Source organism: Ictalurus furcatus, chromosome 8 (assembly GCF_023375685.1).
Source record: "Ictalurus furcatus strain D&B chromosome 8, Billie_1.0, whole genome shotgun sequence".
Classification (NCBI taxonomy): domain Eukaryota; kingdom Metazoa; phylum Chordata; class Actinopteri; order Siluriformes; family Ictaluridae; genus Ictalurus; species Ictalurus furcatus.
Genome location: NC_071262.1, coordinates 27,717,977 through 27,737,941, shown reverse-complemented (window position 1 = coordinate 27,737,941; position 19,965 = coordinate 27,717,977). Strand labels below are relative to the sequence as shown.

The 19,965-nt window shown below is 38.5% G+C and overlaps 1 protein-coding gene across 1 annotated transcript; it reads left to right on the top strand.

Moving 5' to 3' along the window:
* The first annotated feature begins 243 nt into the window (after positions 1 to 243).
* LOC128612039 (neuronal acetylcholine receptor subunit beta-2-like) lies at positions 244 to 10,343 on the top strand. Its single transcript, XM_053631943.1, has 7 exons — positions 244 to 504; positions 5,571 to 5,732; positions 5,864 to 6,076; positions 6,173 to 6,217; positions 6,472 to 6,581; positions 8,271 to 9,234; positions 10,086 to 10,343. The coding sequence occupies exons 1-7, from the start codon at positions 244 to 246 to the stop codon at positions 10,233 to 10,235; spliced, it is 1,905 nt and encodes a 634-aa protein (XP_053487918.1). The 3' UTR covers positions 10,236 to 10,343.
* Positions 10,344 to 19,965: the final 9,622 nt, after the last annotated feature.

The following is a 19,965-nucleotide window of genomic DNA, read 5'->3' as shown; positions in this document are numbered from 1 at the left end:
ATGATGTTCTGAAGAACTTATGAAGCATAAGTGACATAAAGGAAATGTTCCACACAGAAAAACAAAAACTTGCTACACGGCATGCCATCTGTATATTGCAGTTCACTTTCCTCCCAGTATGAGTACTTTTCTTCATCCATGTATGAGTACTTTTCTTCATCCATGTTTAACGTATGAGACGTTAAACCGAGGTCCTTTCACTTTCGTCCGTCTTGCGCCAGGCCCAAGCCGTCCCTCTTAATCATGGCCCTGGTTCTGAAAACCCACAAAATAGAACCGGAGTCATATTCCATTATTCCTAGCTCAGGTATTCTGGCGAGTTGGGCGGCCTGCTTTGAAGACTCTAATTTTTTCAAAGTAAACGCCCCGGGCTCCTGCAAGGGACCGGACACCCAGCCAAGGGCATCCGGGGGCGCCAGGGAGGCAGGGTCTGAGACAGGCAGTGGCTCGTGTCGCGGCAGACCACCAGCCCACTCCCGAGATCCAACTACGACGTTAAACCAAGTACACCCCTTCATGGCAATGTTATTCTCTAATAGCTGTGGTCTCTTTCAGCATTTTAGTGCAAAAATTGTTCAGGAATTGTTTGAGGGGCATGACAAAGAGTTCAAGGTGTTGACTTGGCCTCTAAATTCCCCAGATCTCATTCCACTCGAGTATCTATGGGACGTGCTGGACAAACAAGTTGTATACCGCTTTGTGGCTGAGACACTTATACTGCCAGTGGTTGTCTATGGAGATTGCATGGCTATATGCTTGATTTAATGCACCTGTTATCAATGGATGTTGCTGAAACTCCAGAAATCAATCATCAGGAGTGGTGTCCACATACTTTTGGCCATGTATTTCATCTCACGCTCAGTACGTTTACATGGACAACAATAATCCAATATTAACCCAATTAAGATTAAGAAAGTAGCAGGTAAACAGTGATTATTGATGACCTTAATCTGATTAAACTCATACTCTAAGTAAACACAGATGGACACACACGGCAGTGCTCAACCGTTTGAAGTCAAACAAGAGAGCACGGCTGCGTCCCAAACTGCGTACTTACCTGCTATATAATAGGAGAGATACATGTATTTCAGCTACTATATAGGAGGTCAGTACGCGGTTTGGGACGCAGCCCACGGCTTCAAGCAGTCGTCTGTTTGCACGTACAGCATGACCAATAATTCACCGCACTTGAAGCGGATTAAAAATGAAACACCCAAAACTGTATACGGTCCCATAATGAAGACCAACTGTATGTCAATACGTGAAATTCTGGAGGGAACGTCGGACGGCTTGACGTGGGGTCGTAATGACGTGTGCTGTTAATCGATCTATGTTCTATAACATGTAAAACAGGAAAATGAAAGGAATATTCTAAAAGCGACTCATGTAAACACCTTAATCAGAATATTATCTTATTCAGAATAAGGTCAGTAATTAGATTACTGCCGTCCGTGTAAACGTCGTCACTGTTGAGTATGTACAGTACATGTTATGTAGTCCTGTTTGTATTGTATTACTGCCTGTATATGTTGCATCATGGTCCTGAAACTCTAGCCTACTATAATGCGTTTCAGTGTGTGGACACTGAGTAATGACTTAACTTAATTAGACTTGCCAAAACAGTAAACACCAATCTGGCAACCCTGTTCTTGAGCCATTTAACCCGGTGCGTCAGGATGGCTCCAGTTTGCGCTTCGTGCCAGAGGTTTTTGGGAAGCAAAAGTGGATCCTGCTGGATTATCCCAGCTCATGTGATGGAGATGAGAAGCAAAATCTCTGTTCTCTCGTTTAGAGATGTGCTTTTAGTAGGGAAAGTGGCTGGCTGAAGCCTGTTAATAGAAGGCTGCAGAATTAAAAATCCCCCGCATGCGTTTTTCACCCAAAATGACTGAACTGATGCGTGATTAAGAGCGCAAACTGGACTTGAATGCTGAAAGCTGAACGCTGACAGGAGAGAGGGAGAGAGAGAGAGAGGGAGAGATCTGCACATGGCTCCTCGGATGGAAAAAGGACTTTGGCTGCTTTTCCTCACCAGTAAGTAATGAGTGTGCTGTGCTTTTGGAAACTCTTGGAACATCTGGTTCACTAGTGTGGAGATTAAACTAAAAACGAACCTCACACTAACCTTTACCAAAAAAAAAAAAAAAAACAACTTGCATGTTTAGTTAAAAGGTTGCCAGATCCATTCCTTCCATGCATTTAATTCCACTCAGCAATTGTTTAAATAAGATTAAATTCTACAATATAAAAATGTCCTGTTAGTGTACTCTTTAACATTCTCAGTGTAACCTAAAGCATTATGGACTTCATCATTTTAAACTGAAGATGAAAAAATAGCATGGGTGTAGCCAGGGGTGGCCAGTGCCACCCTATTGTGTAGCACTGCCACCCTAGTGAGATAATAATAATAATAATAATAATAATAATAATAATAATCACTACAGTTACTGGTGTCATATGATGCAAAAATGAACGACTTGGTAAATATTTCTGTTATTGGTTTAAATTATAACAGAATGCCCAATATAACACCTCTGGGAAATATAAATATATAAACAATTTCAGTGTTATACAACCGTGAATTAGGATCATCAACGTGTTGTTCATGAACAAGCAAGTTTAGCTAGCTAACACGGAAGCAAGCTATTCCCTGGCCCCACTTAGCATAACGACTAAACATTGTTCAAACCAATTTATGTTAATATAACTATAACTTTTCAGTTTGTTCATATATATAATTTTTTATGATGTAATACAGTACAGGAAAGCACACTGTTATGCAGAAACCATGTACACATCTCTGAAAGTTGAAGAGTTTTTATTTTTATTTTAATGTCATGGAGAGATGACATGAAGAGGTAATGAAGTTGACCTAGAAGGTATAACCTCACTGTGAGGTCAGATACTTATCAATTTTTAATTATGCAGGTTAAAGCAGGGCTTCTGTAAAGGCTTCTAAGTCTCACTCTCTCTCTCTCATACACACACACACACTCTCTCTCTCTCTTTGTCTGTCTGTCTGTCTGTCTCGCTCTCTCTCTTTCCCTCTCTCTCACTGTGCAGCGTATATGTATAAAGATTATATAGCTTGTATTGACAGTGTATGATATTTAAGTGATGGTGCAGGACATCAGTTTTGGTGTGTGTGTGTGTGTGTGTGTGTGTGTGTGTGTGTGTGTAGGACTCAGGGCAGGATCAGTATGCCATAACCATGATTAAATCTTTTGCCCAGTGAGTCAGAGCTGCAGAAAGGCTGAAAGAATGACAATCTCTCTCTCCCTCTCTCTCTCTCTCTCTCTCTCTCTCTCTCTCTCTCTCTCGCTCACACACACACACACACACACAAACAGAAAAACTAAAAAATGCATTTTTGATTCATATTTTGCATCCCATATTTTGATTCACATTTTTTGTCATTACAAGCAAACACTCATCTCATTCAGCATGAAAACAGCGTTGATATTTAGGGGAAAATAGATGGATTGATGGATGGATGGTAGAAATGGAAGATAGATAAATAGAAAAAAAACATGGATAGATGGATGGACGAACGGATGGATGGATGACTGTATTGATACTTGGAAGAACAGATAGACAGAGATAATAGATATATAGATGAATAAAAATCTATGAATAGATAGATAGATAGAGGGGATTTTAAATAATTCAGCTGGTGAATATTAAATGCACACACACGATATCGTTGTGTATTAGTACTAAACTAAAAGTTTCAGCTGTTATTTTGTATTAGAGGTCAGCAAAGTGTGTGTGTGTGTGTGTGTGTGTGTGTGTCAACACTGTCTGCATGATGAGGCAGCTTTTATTTTAGTGCAACTGAATTATTCACTGAGTTGAAGTGCATCCGGGTGGAACAGTCGTGTCTCTAAGCCTTAGCTGCGCACGTGTGTGTGTGTGAGAGAGAGAGAGAGAGAGAGAGAGAGAGACAGACAGACAGACAGTCAGAGTGAAAGAGAGAGAGACAGATAGAGAGAGAGAGAGAGAGAGAGAGAGATTTCATAAGGTCCCAGCATTTCTTGGGACATGTCCAAACACGTTTTGCCAAGCTCTTTTTAATATACTCTGTCGTCTCTGCAGGACGTGGTTTGATCTGTTACAGCTCGAGCTGAGTTAGAAAATCTTTATACTTTATGAACTACACCATCATCATCTAACACAAGTAACCTGATCAAACATTTTATGGTGTTTAAACAATGTTTTTATTAATGGATCATGAAAGTGGCTGACCTGAGCGCCCAGAGCGGTATGTCAAATAAAAATGAGTGCAACCCACCATGAGCTGCACACACAAACATGTCCCTGAGCAAGAAGCAGATAAGTTATCATGCCGAGAAACTGTAGCATGAGCACTTCAGTTCAGCGAGCACTGAGCACTGAGACCCAGAGTCACAAACCAAGAGAAGGAATCTAGATTCTTCCCACATGTCATTGTGTTTAGTCTCTGACACAGAGCTGTCAATCAAGCATTCTCATTAGTATATCAGGCCACACCCACTGGGACACATCTGATGCCTTTAGCTATTGTTTGAGCAGTGTTTTTTCATTTTTCTATTTTTTTATCACTAAACATTTGTTTCATATTTTACATTACGTTTCTTTGGACTTGTTTATTTGCATTTCCATTAAGACTTAATAATAATAATAGTAATAATAATAATAATAATAATAATAATATTTAAGGGCAGGATTGTGAGATTGTGTAGTAAAAACATTTGCTGATTAGACTGTGATGTCATTTGTAGTGTTAGGCAGTGATCTGATCTCCAGAGACTCGAGAGTCAATGCCTCAAGCATATGGCAGCTGTGACTCGTGTGTGTGTGTGTGTGTGTGTGTGTGTGTGTGTGTCTGTGTGTGTGTGTGTGTGTGTGTGTGTGTGTGAGTATATTAAAACCACTCTGACTCAAACATGGCTGATGAGTTAAAAGGTCATGAAATTGATGATAAAGCAGATAATGAAGTTTGACCGTTGACAGGAAGAGTCTTCTACACGGAGAATCAACGTATGTTCTGCTTCCTGAGGCAATGAGAAATGCGTATCTCGACCGTATAGCAGGCGTCAGATTTTCCATACATTATGACTTCTGCCTCTTTAGTTTTTCAGTAGAGATATGGTGCGACTCTACTAAGTAATTCCATTCTGTCTCAACCAAAATCATTTCCATAACCCATGCCCAAGTCTTTTTATATTTGACTAATGACATTACTCAGTAATCTTATTTCTGATTGTCCAAGATGGCCGCCCTTTAACGAATGTTAGTGTTCACAGTACACAGTCAAATTTTATTCATATTTACAAATTGAAATAAGTGTCCAAAACCACATCAAGAAATGTGTGTGTGCTGTTCTTGTGTGCTTGAACTTATCCTTTTGGTCTACCAGCGTCACACAGCGCAGCTTCTGCGTCCCCCGGTTCAGATGACGTGTGAAGACAGCACGGCTGGGTGTTGAAGGCTGTATTTGCAGCATGACGTCTCAGCCTGTCATTTTGAATCTTGTTGTCGCTGAACATATTAACTGTGGTGATATAATCCACTATGACTGTGTCCTTTAGACAAACAGCCGCACCCGTGCACTGCTCAGGCTGCTTGTCACAAATCATTATAACGTTTCCCTCAGAATCTCTGATTCTGCATGCATACAGAGTTATACTTACGCAGTATCGCACGAGCAAGAGTGCGGTTATACCGAATATCGGCACGGCTGCGATTCGGCTGTAGGTACAGTATAACCTCAATCTAATCAGTAGACCAGAACTACCTGCTGTTTAAGGATTATTATGGGCTGGTGTTGGAAATGTTAATGCTAAATAAATCAAGTCTTTTATCGAATCTCTCTTTGCTTTAGAACATCACGCCTTTCCATTGTTGTTTGGTTTTATATATCATTTTGTGTATTTGTGTGTGTCTTGTAGCGGCGTTGTGCGCTGAGGTGGAGGAGCGATTAATTAATAACCTCCTTTCTCCTGAACGCTACAACAAGCTCATACGACCTGCAGTGAACAAGAGCCAGCAGGTGACCATCGCCATCCAGGTGTCTCTAGCTCAGCTCATCAGTGTGGTGAGACACGTGCGCCCACACACACACACACACACACACACACACACACACACACACACGCACGCACATGGATAACACTTGATTATCTGCTTTCAGAATGAAAGGGAACAGATTATGACCACCAACTGCTGGCTCACTCAGGTAATATTATCATAATATCGTAATATCGGGTCATATATTTCTAATATTTCTTGACATAAGTGACACATTTTCCCCATGTAGCCTGTACTTCCAGAGTACTAAGAGTTGTTGAGTATATTATGTGTAAAACCACACGTTTAATTCCTTAAAGAACCAAAATAGTCGATTCTGATTTGGATTCAGCAGTGAGAAATCGTGACTTTAGTGTATAGTTTTTGTACTGAGGTGTTTAGAGATTCGGTGTGTGTTTTTAGGTGTGGAATGATTACCGATTAATGTGGAACCCAGACGAGTACGAAGGTGTCATGAAAGTTCGTCTTCCGTCACAGCACATATGGCTGCCAGACATCGTCCTCTACAATAAGTGAGCATTTGTCCATCATTTTCTGACATACTATTTAGTACAGTGCAATTTGGGACACAGCCCAAGGGTTTCTGCAGTAAATATACACAGTCGACAATGAGGATAAATCTGAGGACATACCATAAACTCCATAAGATCGCTGTCTTTCACGTTCTCATTCTCATTCATTTACACGTTCATGCTCTCAGTCTCTCTGATTGGCTGCCAGCTCCTGTCTGTCACTCTGTAGTCAGACTTCTTTCGTACCTGAAGTTGGGAGCTTGATGACATTTTAATGGTTCTCAGAATGATGTACTGTATGCATACCAATTTCCTGTGAGTTAATATTACAGGATTGTCAGGGTGACTGACAGCAGCTCAGAAACATCTGATTATAGAGGATTTTTATCTCCTGACTCAATAGTCCATTTTTTTTTCATTTTTAGCAAACATTGTAGCTTTAATGATCGTCGAATACAAAACCGAGTGAAAGGAAAAAGGTAAAGCGTACAGAGGCTAAAGTTTAACTTGAACTAAAGCAGATATTCACAGATAATACTGGAATAGCAGTGTGACTCAGGGTTGCTGAGTGTCTGGATAAACACCCCGTGTTTGTGTCCAGACGCGGCTTCCATCAGGAGAGTATGTCCGGGGTACTCAGTGATCTCTGGAGAGATTAGGCATGCATTAGTGAGACGGGATGAGCAGGAGAACGTGGCTTAGTGCCAGATATCACTGTGTTTCCATTTTAAGGCCTGCTTGCTAAGGGACTTTAGTGTCTGTTTAATTTACAGTGGGGTCCAAAAGTCTGAGACCACTAGTGAAAATGCTTCAATTTAGCATTTCTTTGTAATTTAATCCAATCATTTGCATTACAAATGATATTATTGATGAGAGCTTGAGGGAAAAGTAGAATCTTTGAACTATTTACATGAATTTCAGATCTTCTTGGTATTTGTTTCGTCCAAGGGCGTAACCATGGTATGGACATTGAGGGGGTCCAACGAACTCGGCGGGAGGATATGCAAGTGAATGTAACGTTAATGGTCAAAAACTGGAACTGACGTTAGCCTAGCCTACTTCATGGGTGTGCAAATATCAAAAGTTAATTGACATTCTTAAGAACAATCCAAGCCATGGTATGATGCCTTCTATACTAAGCTAAGGTTACCTACTATTTAGGTATCTAGTTACTTACTGTCTGAAAAAAAGCTTGTATGCTCTGCTGAACTTTTCTACGTTTGGCTACTGTCTCCATTTCTTACAGACTGAGCTGCTAAAATATATCAACGAACTTGTGGAAAATTATTAAAAAGGAATAGACATAAATAAATAGAATAGATGAAGAAAAGACAGATCCGTTGGCAGGGTTCATTAAAGGGGGAGATATAGAAAATATTTTGTACTGCATATTGGGGGGGACAGATTGGTATTTCCTCAACATTGTGGGGGACGACCCCCCCAAAGAATGCGTGGTTACGCCCATGGTTTCGTCTCCTTTTCGGTTATAATGACGATGTTTACTTGAGCTGGCATGGACTAAAAGATTAAAAACTAAAATGAACATTTTATTAGCTTCATATATTCTGAGAACAAAGTCTTTGTATGTTTGCTTTGGATTTTATGAGTGTTCTTGATAACATATTGATAAAACATATTGAGTTTTTTTGTACTCACATTTCACCTCTAAACTGTGTTTCTGGCTTTTAGTGCGGACGGGACTTACGAGGTGTCTTTCTACTCCAACGCCGTCGTGTCCAGCAATGGTGAGGTTGCTTGGTTGCCTCCAGCCATCTATAAAAGTGCGTGTAAGATTGAGGTGCGAAACTTTCCATTCGACCAACAGAACTGCACACTGAAGTTCCGCTCGTGGACGTACGACCACACGGAGATTGACCTGGTCTTGCTGTCCGACTTCGCAAGCCGCGATGACTTCAAACCCAGTGGTGAATGGGATATTGTGTCTCTTCCCGGTCGCAAGAATGAAGACCCAGATGACTTCACTTACCTGGATATCACTTACGACTTCATCATCAGGCGCAAGCCGCTTTTCTACACCATCAACCTGATCGTTCCGTGTGTTCTTATCACATCTCTGGCCATCTTGGTTTTCTACTTGCCCTCGGACTGTGGAGAGAAGATAACCTTGTGTATCTCAGTCCTCTTGGCCCTAACTGTTTTCCTCCTTCTCATCTCCAAGATTGTGCCTCCGACCTCGCTGGCTGTGCCGCTCATTGGCAAGTATCTGATGTTCACCATGGTGCTGGTGACCTTCTCCATCGTCACCAGCGTGTGCGTGCTAAACATTCATCACCGCTCTCCGAGCACACACACCATGCCACCGTGGGTCAAGAGCTTCTTCTTGAATCATCTGCCAGCGTTGTTGTTCATGCAAAGGCCTGGGTCGTCCAACGTCCGTGAGAAATTCCGGCGCATGCACCAACATCGCTCGTTCTCTGAGAACACTCTTAAAAGAGAGCAGGACGCTCTGTCGGATTCCACGTTCTTTGTGAATGAGGACTCCAAAGCCTTCAGCCGGAGGAATAGAGAAATGCAGGATAACACAGAGATCCGGAAACGGCTAGCAGTGAAGTGCTCAGCGGATATGGAGATGGCTGTGGAGGGCGTGAGATACATTGCTGACAAGATAAAGAGCGAGGATGATGACGAAGCGGTGAGCATTGGCGTTATTCATGCACTTCTCTTAAAATCATCTTTCAATAACTGCGTTTTAAACATGAATGTCTGCAGGTTCATTAATTTATTAAGGTGCAGTCTGGATTATTGTGACTGAACAATTTTTTCAGTAAATATATTTCCAATCAGGCTATTCACATGAAATTTTCACCAGTATTAACTGATGTTTCTTGTGTGACACCTTGATAACGAAAAGCCTTTTTATAGACCATCAATTTACTAACCCAGCTGATATTAATTTGCACAGATAGGGGGTGTAATTACTTACGGATTTCATCTGGTTCCTTGCCTTACCTTGCCTTGGAGAACTGCTTTTTCTTAAGATAAGATAAGATAAGATAATTATTAATCCCCAGATGGAGAAATTAGGGTGTTTTCTTAGCGTGTTCAATACTTTTTTCCCCGTGTCATTCCGCTTTATTACACATAACTTTATTTATGTACTTTAATGTTGTGAATTCTTTATATTTGCAGATTTTGCGAGTTAATACTGATGTCTGGTGAAAATTTCATGTGAATAACCTCACTGGAAATATATTTATAATGATCTTCATCCCCATTATAACTGTATATGGCTCAAAAGGTGTTTAGTTTTCTTCAATAGCAGCTTGTTTCTATAGTAACGACCTACACAGGGACTTATCTGGAAGAAGCTTCAACAAAAAAAAGAATATGGTTTAAGTTTGAGTTAAGTCTATTTAACATTTCAGAGGTAAAGCTACAAATATAAGTTTTCCGACAGGTGATATTGAAAGGTATGTCAAATGAATGATTAAATAAATAAAAATGAATATATATCCTCAACAAAGCTTTGGCTTCCTTTTTCAGATCATTGAGGACTGGAAATACGTGGCGATGGTAATAGACCGACTCTTCCTGTGGATCTTTGTGTTGGTTTGCGTTTCTGGAACTGTTGGCCTCTTCATGCAGCCTCTGGTTAAGAGCTACAACACTCAATTGGATGACAACACCGAGTGACACACACACACACACACACACACACACACACATGAAAACCAGCTCCTGCTCACTCCCAATTTAGAAACTGTGAATGTAAAGCTGTTCACTACTTAGCACTGGACCCAGGTCATGTGATCCTGCTGACCTCAGCCGTTTATTTAGAAATTATAGCAATACAGTTTCAGAGAGAGAATCACCTTACCTCAATATAATATAATATAATATAATATAATATAATATAATATAATATAATATGATATCCTTATACATTTTCTATGGTAGCAAAAGTATTACTTCTTAATTAGCATGTTCTCACAGATGCTGCAGTAGATTTCAAATAAGGGATGAATAATAAATAACAAAATGATAAATGATGCTATAGACAGTAGGCAGTTGTGCAGTATGCAGTTTATTGGAACACGACCATTTACGTTGCATTGAAATATCCTTCAAAAGTTGTATATTCTCTCAGAAATCTGTATTAACACACTGAAACAGCACATCAAGGCAGTACTAGACAAACAAAACTACTGTATAAGGCTCACACACACACACACACAGATGATTTCTTGTACCTACAACATAAAGAACCAAACATGAGCCAGTGTACCTCAAATTATTGTAGCAATGTTTGTTTGAATAATAATCATAATCTTATATATTAATATGAAAGAAAATCAGTCTAAATATGTGACAGTATACACACATGGGAATAAATATATTCACTTAAGCACATGCATGTTCTTTACACGTCTGTTCTATCCTTACTTTGAGTGTTTGTTACCATGTTTTTGTTTTTTTTTTCTAATTCAGATTTAATAAATAAATTGACTCACATGGCTAGAAGATGATGGAACGTGCTCGAATGGCTGTTGATGCTCAATATGCAAATCAACAGATTCATAAACACCTGATGACAATGTGATGGAGAAATAAAGCTTTTCCGAGGAAGAAGCCCCTTGGTAGTGACAAGTTGCTTTTTTTGTTTAGGTTCTAGATATAAAAACAAGAGAGAGAGAGAGAGAGAGAGAGAGAGAAGTGGGATGATGGAGCAACTGTTTATAGCTGTTTTAATATAAGTGATAACAGGAATGTAGATCTTCCACAACATTAAATGTGATTATAAATGTATGATGTGTTGCTCTGTAATAAAGAAAATATTGTAATATAGCCGTGGTGGAACAAAGCACTTTGGGACTTCTCTTGTAGGTGAATAACAGTAACTCCACTCCCAAAAGTTCCTCATCGGTTTGATCCTAAGCTCGAGTTACTCTCTGTACAAGAGGGTCCTATGTCCGTGTGGGTTTCCTGTGGGTTCTTTGGTTTTCTTCCACCTGCCTATTACATGCAGGTGAATTGGTCAATGTTCCACAGTGTGAGTGAGTGTGTGAATGTGTATGGCCTGTCCAGGGTCTGTTCCCGGGACAGGCTTCAGATTCACCACAACCCTGACCAGGATAAAGTGCTTACTGAAATTGAGTAAGTGAGTGAGAATTAGAGCAGCATTTCTATTTTATTCTAACTCCTGTGGATCTCGTGGCAAATTGAGAAAGACATGCATTATTGAAGGAACTGAGGGTATGAATATGAACACATTTTTCATGCTCTTTCTTTTTGTGCACGCGCTTATGGAGCTGTAGAGAGATGTTTGGGAAGTTGTCCTTAATCTGACTTGGTGTATTATACATGATTACTGAGTAAAGGAGTAATTATCAGCGGGAAAAGGATCATTTAATAGACAGCAATTTTCTGTTTCGATTCTGTGTGTGTGTGTGTGTGTGTGTGTGTGTGTGTGTGTGCGTGTGTGTGTGTGTAAAACAACACGAAATGTCCCTTTATGGGAATGAAATATGAATGGTGTGAGAGTGGCGTCACACACCCTCGGCCACAGCTGCTTCCAACTGGAGCAGAAAATCATCTGAGCTGAGGCCACACACACACACACACACACACTAATGTGTGTCTCAACAGTGCAGTGGAGCGGATTCATGCAAACTAAGAAGACAATACTCTTTTAATAAAAATTCATAACATGAGGTAAAAGCAACAAAAAAAGTCGTTATGAAAATAACTTTTGCCCTCAGGCTGTCATTAAAGAGGTCAAGTGTGCGCATACCATTTAAAAGAGAGAAAAATAGGATTTGTTTTCATTATTATCATAATCTGCATTATTTATTATTCTTTTTACTATATTTTAAATGCATAAATAAAGAATTCTGTTAAATTGCTCACATTTTCGGAAAATTACTGTATATTTGTCTTTATTTTGTCCTAAGGGTGTGAAAACTTCTGCACTCCCTACCACAAGGCATATGGCATGCATCTACAACATTAAAAAACCCTTCCATCTTTAGATCTGAGCGCTTCTCTATTTTTATATTTGTTGTATCATTTGATGAGCAATTATTTATTTTATATACACTACATGGCCAAAAGTATATGGACACCTGACCGTCACGCCCTTTGAACACTCCAGATTCTATCATATTCCAGATTCAGTCCTTCTTTTGGTGTTAGGAATACCTCCAGTCTTTTTCTGTTCTGCGAAGGCTTTCATTCCTCCAAGGTTCAGGGTACTGAGAACCTTCTCTCATAGGGAAACACTAATTTTTAGGATTATATTGTACAATGTACACACGAGTTGTAGTTCTGTAGTTGTTTATTATCAAACATGAAACAACATAACAGTGCATACTGCACGATATGCACACACTTAGAAAATACCTGACCTTTAAGACCTTTGGGTCTCTCTTGTAGAACCCTTAAAGTTTCTGTATAGAACCCTACAAGAGTATGTTACCCAATCAGAAAGCATTCCAAGTAGAACCAAGCCAAAATACCAAGACATGCTAGGTCAATTTAAGGAAATGCCTGACAGGTATTAAGAAAAAAAAAACATTTGTCATTTTGTACATCACAATTGCACAGTTGCAAAATTGATTGTACTTGAAACCTTTTCTGATAGGAAAACACTCGGTTATACAGTCCTACATAGAGCCTTTAAGAAGGACCTTTACAGAGAAGTTTATGGTGATGACAATGATGACAATGATTAGGATGATGGTGATGCTATTGATGTTTGTGATGATGAGAACGCTAATGATGATGATGATGATGATGATGATGATGATTATGATAAGCCTCATGAGGTTTATAATTCTGATGCTGATGATGTTGGTCCTGATATTGATGATGATGATGTTGAGGAGGAGGAGGAGGAGGAAGCTGGTGATTATGATGACTCATGATGTTTAAGATGATAATGATGAAGAGGAGGAAGCTGGTGATGTTTATAATAATGAAGAGGCTGATCTTGATGATGACATGATGATGATGAGCCTCATGAGGTTTATAATGATGTTGATGATGATTATGATAAGCCTCATAATGTTTATGATGATGAGGAGGAGGAGGAGGAGGAAGCTGGTGATGTTTACAATAATGAAGAGGTTGACGTTGATGACATCATGATGATGTTGATGAAGATGTTGATGATGATGATGGTCATGATATTGATGATGATGATGATTATGATAAGCCTCATGATGATGATGATGATGAAGAGGAGGAGGAGGAAGCTGGTGATGTTTACAATCATCATGTTTACAAGAATTATAAATTACTAAACATCAGAATATTTCATCCCCAAAATTCGTTGCCAGATTTAAAGCTCAAAATATCACTTTTTGCACGTTATTGAAATTATATTGTCATTTTGCTCAGCATGACGGGTGCAAATAATTTTGGAGATGCTCCTAAGGACCCACTGGTTTGACTTACGCCATTTAAGAGTGATAGAGTTTTAGGGGTCCTGAGTGGTGCAACAGAAAAACGTTTGTGCTATCTTCCACCTATTGTGAGTTTGAATTCTGATGATGCCACCGGGAGAGAGAACAAAATTGACCATACTCTGGGTGGGAGGGATGACGTTCTCTATCTCCTGTCAATCACTGATATATACAGGCAATATATACAGTATATATAATACACAGGTTCATCTCAAAACATTAGAATATCGTGGAAAAGTTCTCTTTTTTCCGTAATTTAATTCAAAAAGTGGACGTTTCATAAATTCTAGATTCATTAAGCATAAAGTGAAGTATTTTAATCTCGATTATTAAGGCTTACAGCTCACGGAAATCAAAACTCCAGTATCTCAAAATATTAGAATATAGAATTTATAATACAGAAATGTCAACCTGATGAAAAGTATGTTCATTTATGCACTCAATACTTTCCTTAAAAATGACAGGAAAAAAATGAACTTTTCCACAATATTCAATTTTTTTTAAATGCACCTGTGTTATTACCTTGGACAAGAAGTAGATCAGGAGGCTGAGTGGCAACAGTGCGAGCACCACGCTGAGCAGAATCAATTTCAGGGAGCTGTACTCCTGTTAAACAAATCACACTCAATATTTACACCCTATAATTTTTTTAAAATCCTTATATAATAATAAAATAACATCTGATTTCTATGCAAGGCAAAGCAAGAAGTTTTTTGTTTGTTTGTTTGTTTTTTACAAAATAAATACATTAAATTAAATTAAAGATAAATAAAAATTTACCTCAACTAATGTGCTGCTCCACAGTCTTGAGTACAGAGTAACTGCAGTTCTATCTGCTGCCTGCAGGGGGCATCTGAGTTCCACACACTTTAATTCATCATCACAAGTCTACAGCGATCAGAGAAACAGCACACAGGGTGAGTACAAGGGGTTTCTGTAAATGTAAGATTCTTTAATGAAGACTTATATTATATATAAGACTTATAACTTATATTAATGTAGAAATGTTGCGTTAATTTTACGTTTGCTTCCTAAGTATAATTTGATTTGACAACAACATTGACGATGTCAGAATTTCAGTACTTTGGGCTTTCCCTGATGCACACTTTGTGTTTCTTAAAAAAATAAATAAAAATAAAAAGCAATACTATGCATTAATCATGATTGTTACTTGTTGCATGAAAATTTCCCAACCAGTGGCAATGTCTTTTATAATGACTGATTTTGTGTATCAATTTAGTTTTGTTTGTTTTTAAGCATTATGCTTATGTTTATGTTTATGAATGCATTCTTTCTGGTCCATATTTATTACAAAGTGAAGCAACATGTGTATGTGTTTAAATCTGAAGTTGATATATGCACTGGAAGTGTATTAAATAACATAAACCAAAGTGTCTGAATACTCTATATACTCAGTTGTCAGTTAATTCAGTATAATTCCACTGTATAATGTACTTACCATTCATTACATGAGTTTTTATTGTGTACTTTTATGCCTTTCGTTATTGTAATCCTTGCTGACATAAAGAGCCAAAATGACCTCCATGATCACCTTCTTTGCATAAACTTTTATTCCCTGACCTCTCCTGAGGCACTTCAGAAAATTTGGAGTGTTTTCCGTCCCTTCTGTTGCCACCACTGTGTGAACTGCTGAAGTTCTTTACAGTACAAGCTCTAACCCATTCACTCTTCTTTATCAGTGGAATAAATATGACTTTACCAGATATAAATAATGACTTTTGCTTCCAAATAAGGACAGGAGTCCACCAGTGCTGAGAGCTGACGCCTTCGCTTCACCTTCCGCTTCTCGTTTTTCTCTGGACTTCACCTGCACAGAGCCAGCAAAGTCATACACCAGTCACTGAGATCCAGGAAGGGGAAACTAGAACGACAGATGAGGCGGCACAGGTAAAAACACTGATACAGTGCGGTGAGAAAAGTATCACTGACCTCCTGAGGATGTTTGAGAGGGCTGATTTCTGAGGCAGGACTACATGGCTGTAGAGCATCTATGGGATGCAATGGAGAAGAAATAAGCAGATTGTGGATGCTCTAGTTTAGATGAACTGAATGTTTTGTTGATTGAAACTTGGAGGAAACTTCCATCACAACATTTAGAGAAACATACTGAAACTTCTCATTTTTACCCTTTTTTTTTTACTCTGAGGTTGATCTTCATTCCTGTCACATTGCCTGTAAACATTCACATAATTACACTCCTACAAAAGACTCCTAAGAACTTGGGAAGACTTTGTGTCTCTATATCAATAAATATTGTTGACATGACTAAGAATTAAGGTCTACAAATTATATAATTGGCCTTTTCAAAATATTATTCTGGCAATTGTATTGCTATGAAAACAAAAGAATGGTATGACTCAACATTCAGTGTTATGAGTAAAGTATATAAATAAGAATAGGTTAGATCACGCCTTCAGTAGGATGGGTCTCTAGTTCTAGACCTCTTACCCGTCTGCATTGAGGTCTGTTACAGCCAGTGAATAACTGAAAGAGGATGCCAGACCCGGGCCTCGGAGAACGTGAGCTACTCGCAGACTCCTCTGATCCTCCACATCGTCAGGCTTTAAGATCACAACCTCACCACTGAGATTGGATCGTGGTGCTCCTGCCACTACAACCTGCTCTTCTTTCTTCAACAGATTCGTTCCTGAGTCCAGAGCAAAGCCTTGAAAAGTTCAAGAGCTAAAGGAACATGTCAAATCCATCTTGGATCTTGAAAGCTTTGAAAAACACTTGGTGCTTTAAATGAGATGTACAGTATATTCATTGGTGGCACTGTCGCTACTGGAAAACTCTGGGCTTTATTCATAAATGGTGACTTACACTGCCAATTACAATGCCAATTTTTACAAAATAGGACTTGAAGTAAAGTCCAAACATTACTTCAATATTTACAATATGAACTAACAGGATTTCCAAATGTCTTAATGAAAATGCAATTTGACTATGCATTTATATCTTCATGTGCAAGTGAAAAACACAGGGTAAAGTCAATGCAAATAGATTAATTTAGCACCTGGATTGTGATTTACTTCAGCCTGAAAATTGCATCAAGAAGAGCAATTAAGTGTATAAATATATATTGACTGAAGGGCAGGTATTAAATATGTGGAAGCACTTTTCCACCATTTGACGTAATCAATTTAATAGTTTTTCATACTCTACGTGCTATAAATGACCTGAAAATATCCATATACGTTGCTGTATGATTTACAGCAACATATATAGGATTTGCAGGAAATATATGTAGGAAAACCAAATCCACCAGAGAACAAATGAAAGCATTGACCTTCTCACCTTAATAGCTGCTGATGGTCAGAGGAATGTGATTTTCATCAAGTACATTCTGGTCTCCAGTTTCATAGGAATCCAGAAAACCATTTTCAATAGGCTCCATGCGGACAGTACCTTAAAATTGTCAGGAGGTGAAAATGTTGGGTTTTTTTTTGTTTTTTTTTTGCATTCAGGACAAAGCTAGGAAATCTGGGAAATATATTGAACGCTTTTAGAAATAAAGGTAGCAAACTGTACTTTTCCTTGTTGCTGGCATGGTACCATCAGTACTGCGTCTTTTGTACCTTTAATGTGTGTCTCTCGAGTATAGTATACTTTTATAAATTATTTAAGGTACATAATTGATATACCTTTTATTTAAAGCTTTAAGATGATTAAAAGAACACTACATAGACCTTTTCAGGTAAAAGATACATACTAATAAAGCTGTAGTCTTGAGGTACCACACCGGCAACAAGCAAAAGTTCAATTTAATACCTTTATTTCTGAGAGGCAAAAATTGGAAAACCAAAAATGAAAACATTTAAAAACAAAATATTTACTTTTAAATATTTATGATCTCACACAACTCCATTTGCATGAAAACATTGTAGAAGTCCAATAAAGTCATTCTTTTGTTCCAATCAATTTTATGCAACACTGAGTAAATTAGAGTCATGATTATAGATTTAATTATTTACCAAAACGTTTAAAAAGCGTGGTATACCTTTCCAGTCGTAGGCACCTGGCCCAGAGAACTTTATGTAGTTCTTGTCTTTGGTGAAAGCTGCAGAGACGCCCTGCTGGCAGAAACCGAACATGTCCTTATAATTTGGCCGATTGCGACAGAACGTCCTTCAATGATTAGGTTCTGTTCCAAGATGAAGCACCTGCCCAGTACCAGCTGATTGTTATGGATCCACTGCTGGTAGCGATGAGCACAAACCTAAGTGGATGGGTTCCAGTAAATTCCACTGTGAATCGATATCAAGTTGATGGATTCTGTTTATTAATTAGCGTTGGATGGATTGTTTCCTGGGTCCCAGACCATCTCTTTTAATTATAGAGCAATATTGTTGTAAAATTTATTTTAACAGACCCAGTATATTATCTTACTCGGCTACTTCAAATATAAAAATATATATACTGTGTGTATATATATATATATATATATATATATATATATATATATATATATATATATATATATATATATATTTAAAAATACAACCTCAAAAGCCATTAGCATGTTTGGGAGTGTAAATTAGAGGAATGAGATTCCACTAAAACATGTTTGGGTTTTTTTATGTAAGTAAATGTTGCTACTTTTACCATCTAACATCTGTAATCAAAGTATTAAATTCCATATCCTCTATTGAAATAGAACTGGGTGTTTGTTTCATGTTGGAAAAATTATTGTTGTTTCACTTTTTGTGAATATTTACTGTGTGTAATTTTGACAGTTCTCAACATTAAAAGAGTATCTTAGAGAGCGGAGTCTTTCAGAAGTAAAGATGGGCAGAGGTTCAGCAATCTGTGAAAAACTGCGTCTACAATTTCTGGAACAATTTCAGAATAATGGTCCTCAGTGTAAAATTGCGTAAAAAGACGATGAATTTCTCATCATCTACAGTGCATAATATCATCAAAAGATTCTGAGAATCTGGAGAAAACTGTGCGCAAGGGACAAGGGTGAAAATCAATATCATGTGCCTGTGATCTTGCATTAAAAACAGGCACTGCATTAAAAACAGGCATGATTCTCTAATGGAAATCACTGCATGGGCTCAGAAACACCTCCAGAACTCATTGTCTGTGTACACAGTTCTCCGTGCCACCCACAAATGCTGGTTAAAGCTCTATCATGCAAAGAAGAAGCCAAAGCTCATTTAAAATGGACTGAGGCAAAGTGGAAAACTCTTCTGTAGTCAGACGAATTGAAATTTGAAATTCTTTTTGGAAACCATGGACGCTGTGTCCTCTAAACTAAAGAGGACTAAAGAGGAGAGGGATTCTGATGTGCTGACATTCAGTCCATTTTCCCTTTCCTTTTCCCAATCTTTGTAATATATCTTATAGTAGAACTTGCTCTGTACACTATAGATATCTATCTGTCTGCTCTTACACTTTGCCTTTGTATTCATTTTAGTTCTGATTATTTGCTGTACAACAAGATCCTGGCAACTAAGAGAGTATTTAAAACTAACCTAGTTTGGAGTAAAACCAATACTCTGGTAAACCCGTCATTAACTCCCCTGTCTGCTGGTCTTCCTTCAGTGAACATGTTCATAGAGCGAGCATGAGGCAGCATGATGCCTTCCCAGCTAGGCCTCAATTTAGTGCTTGTCCCTATTTTTGAGCACTAGGGGCAATAATAACTCTGCACACTGCCCCACAATGGAGCAAGAAAGGTGGCCTGATGACAATGTGAGAGAAATACATTTTTTCAGAGAAAGAATTTCCTTGACAATGAGAAGTTGTTGTTGTTGTTGTTGATGTTGTTGTTGTTGTTGTTGTTCTACTTATTAACTTATAGAAAGAAAACAATGGCCAGTGTTCCCAGGATAGGCTCCAGAGCACCATTTCTATTCTCACTCCTGTGGATCTCGTGGACAAATTGAGGAAGACATGCATTATTGAGGGAACTGACTGTATGAATATTTAAC

Excerpts from the sequence above, each read along its gene's own strand:
- LOC128612039 (XM_053631943.1), top strand. The coding sequence starts at position 244 with ATGGCCCTGGTTCTGAAAACCCACAAAATAGAACCGGAGTCATATTCC. Across the intron at positions 5,733-5,863 it reads GGCACGGCTGCGATTCGGCT|AACATCACGCCTTTCCATTG; the intron begins GTAGGTACAGTA and ends TCTTTGCTTTAG. Across the intron at positions 6,218-6,471 it reads CCAACTGCTGGCTCACTCAG|GTGTGGAATGATTACCGATT; the intron begins GTAATATTATCA and ends GTGTGTTTTTAG.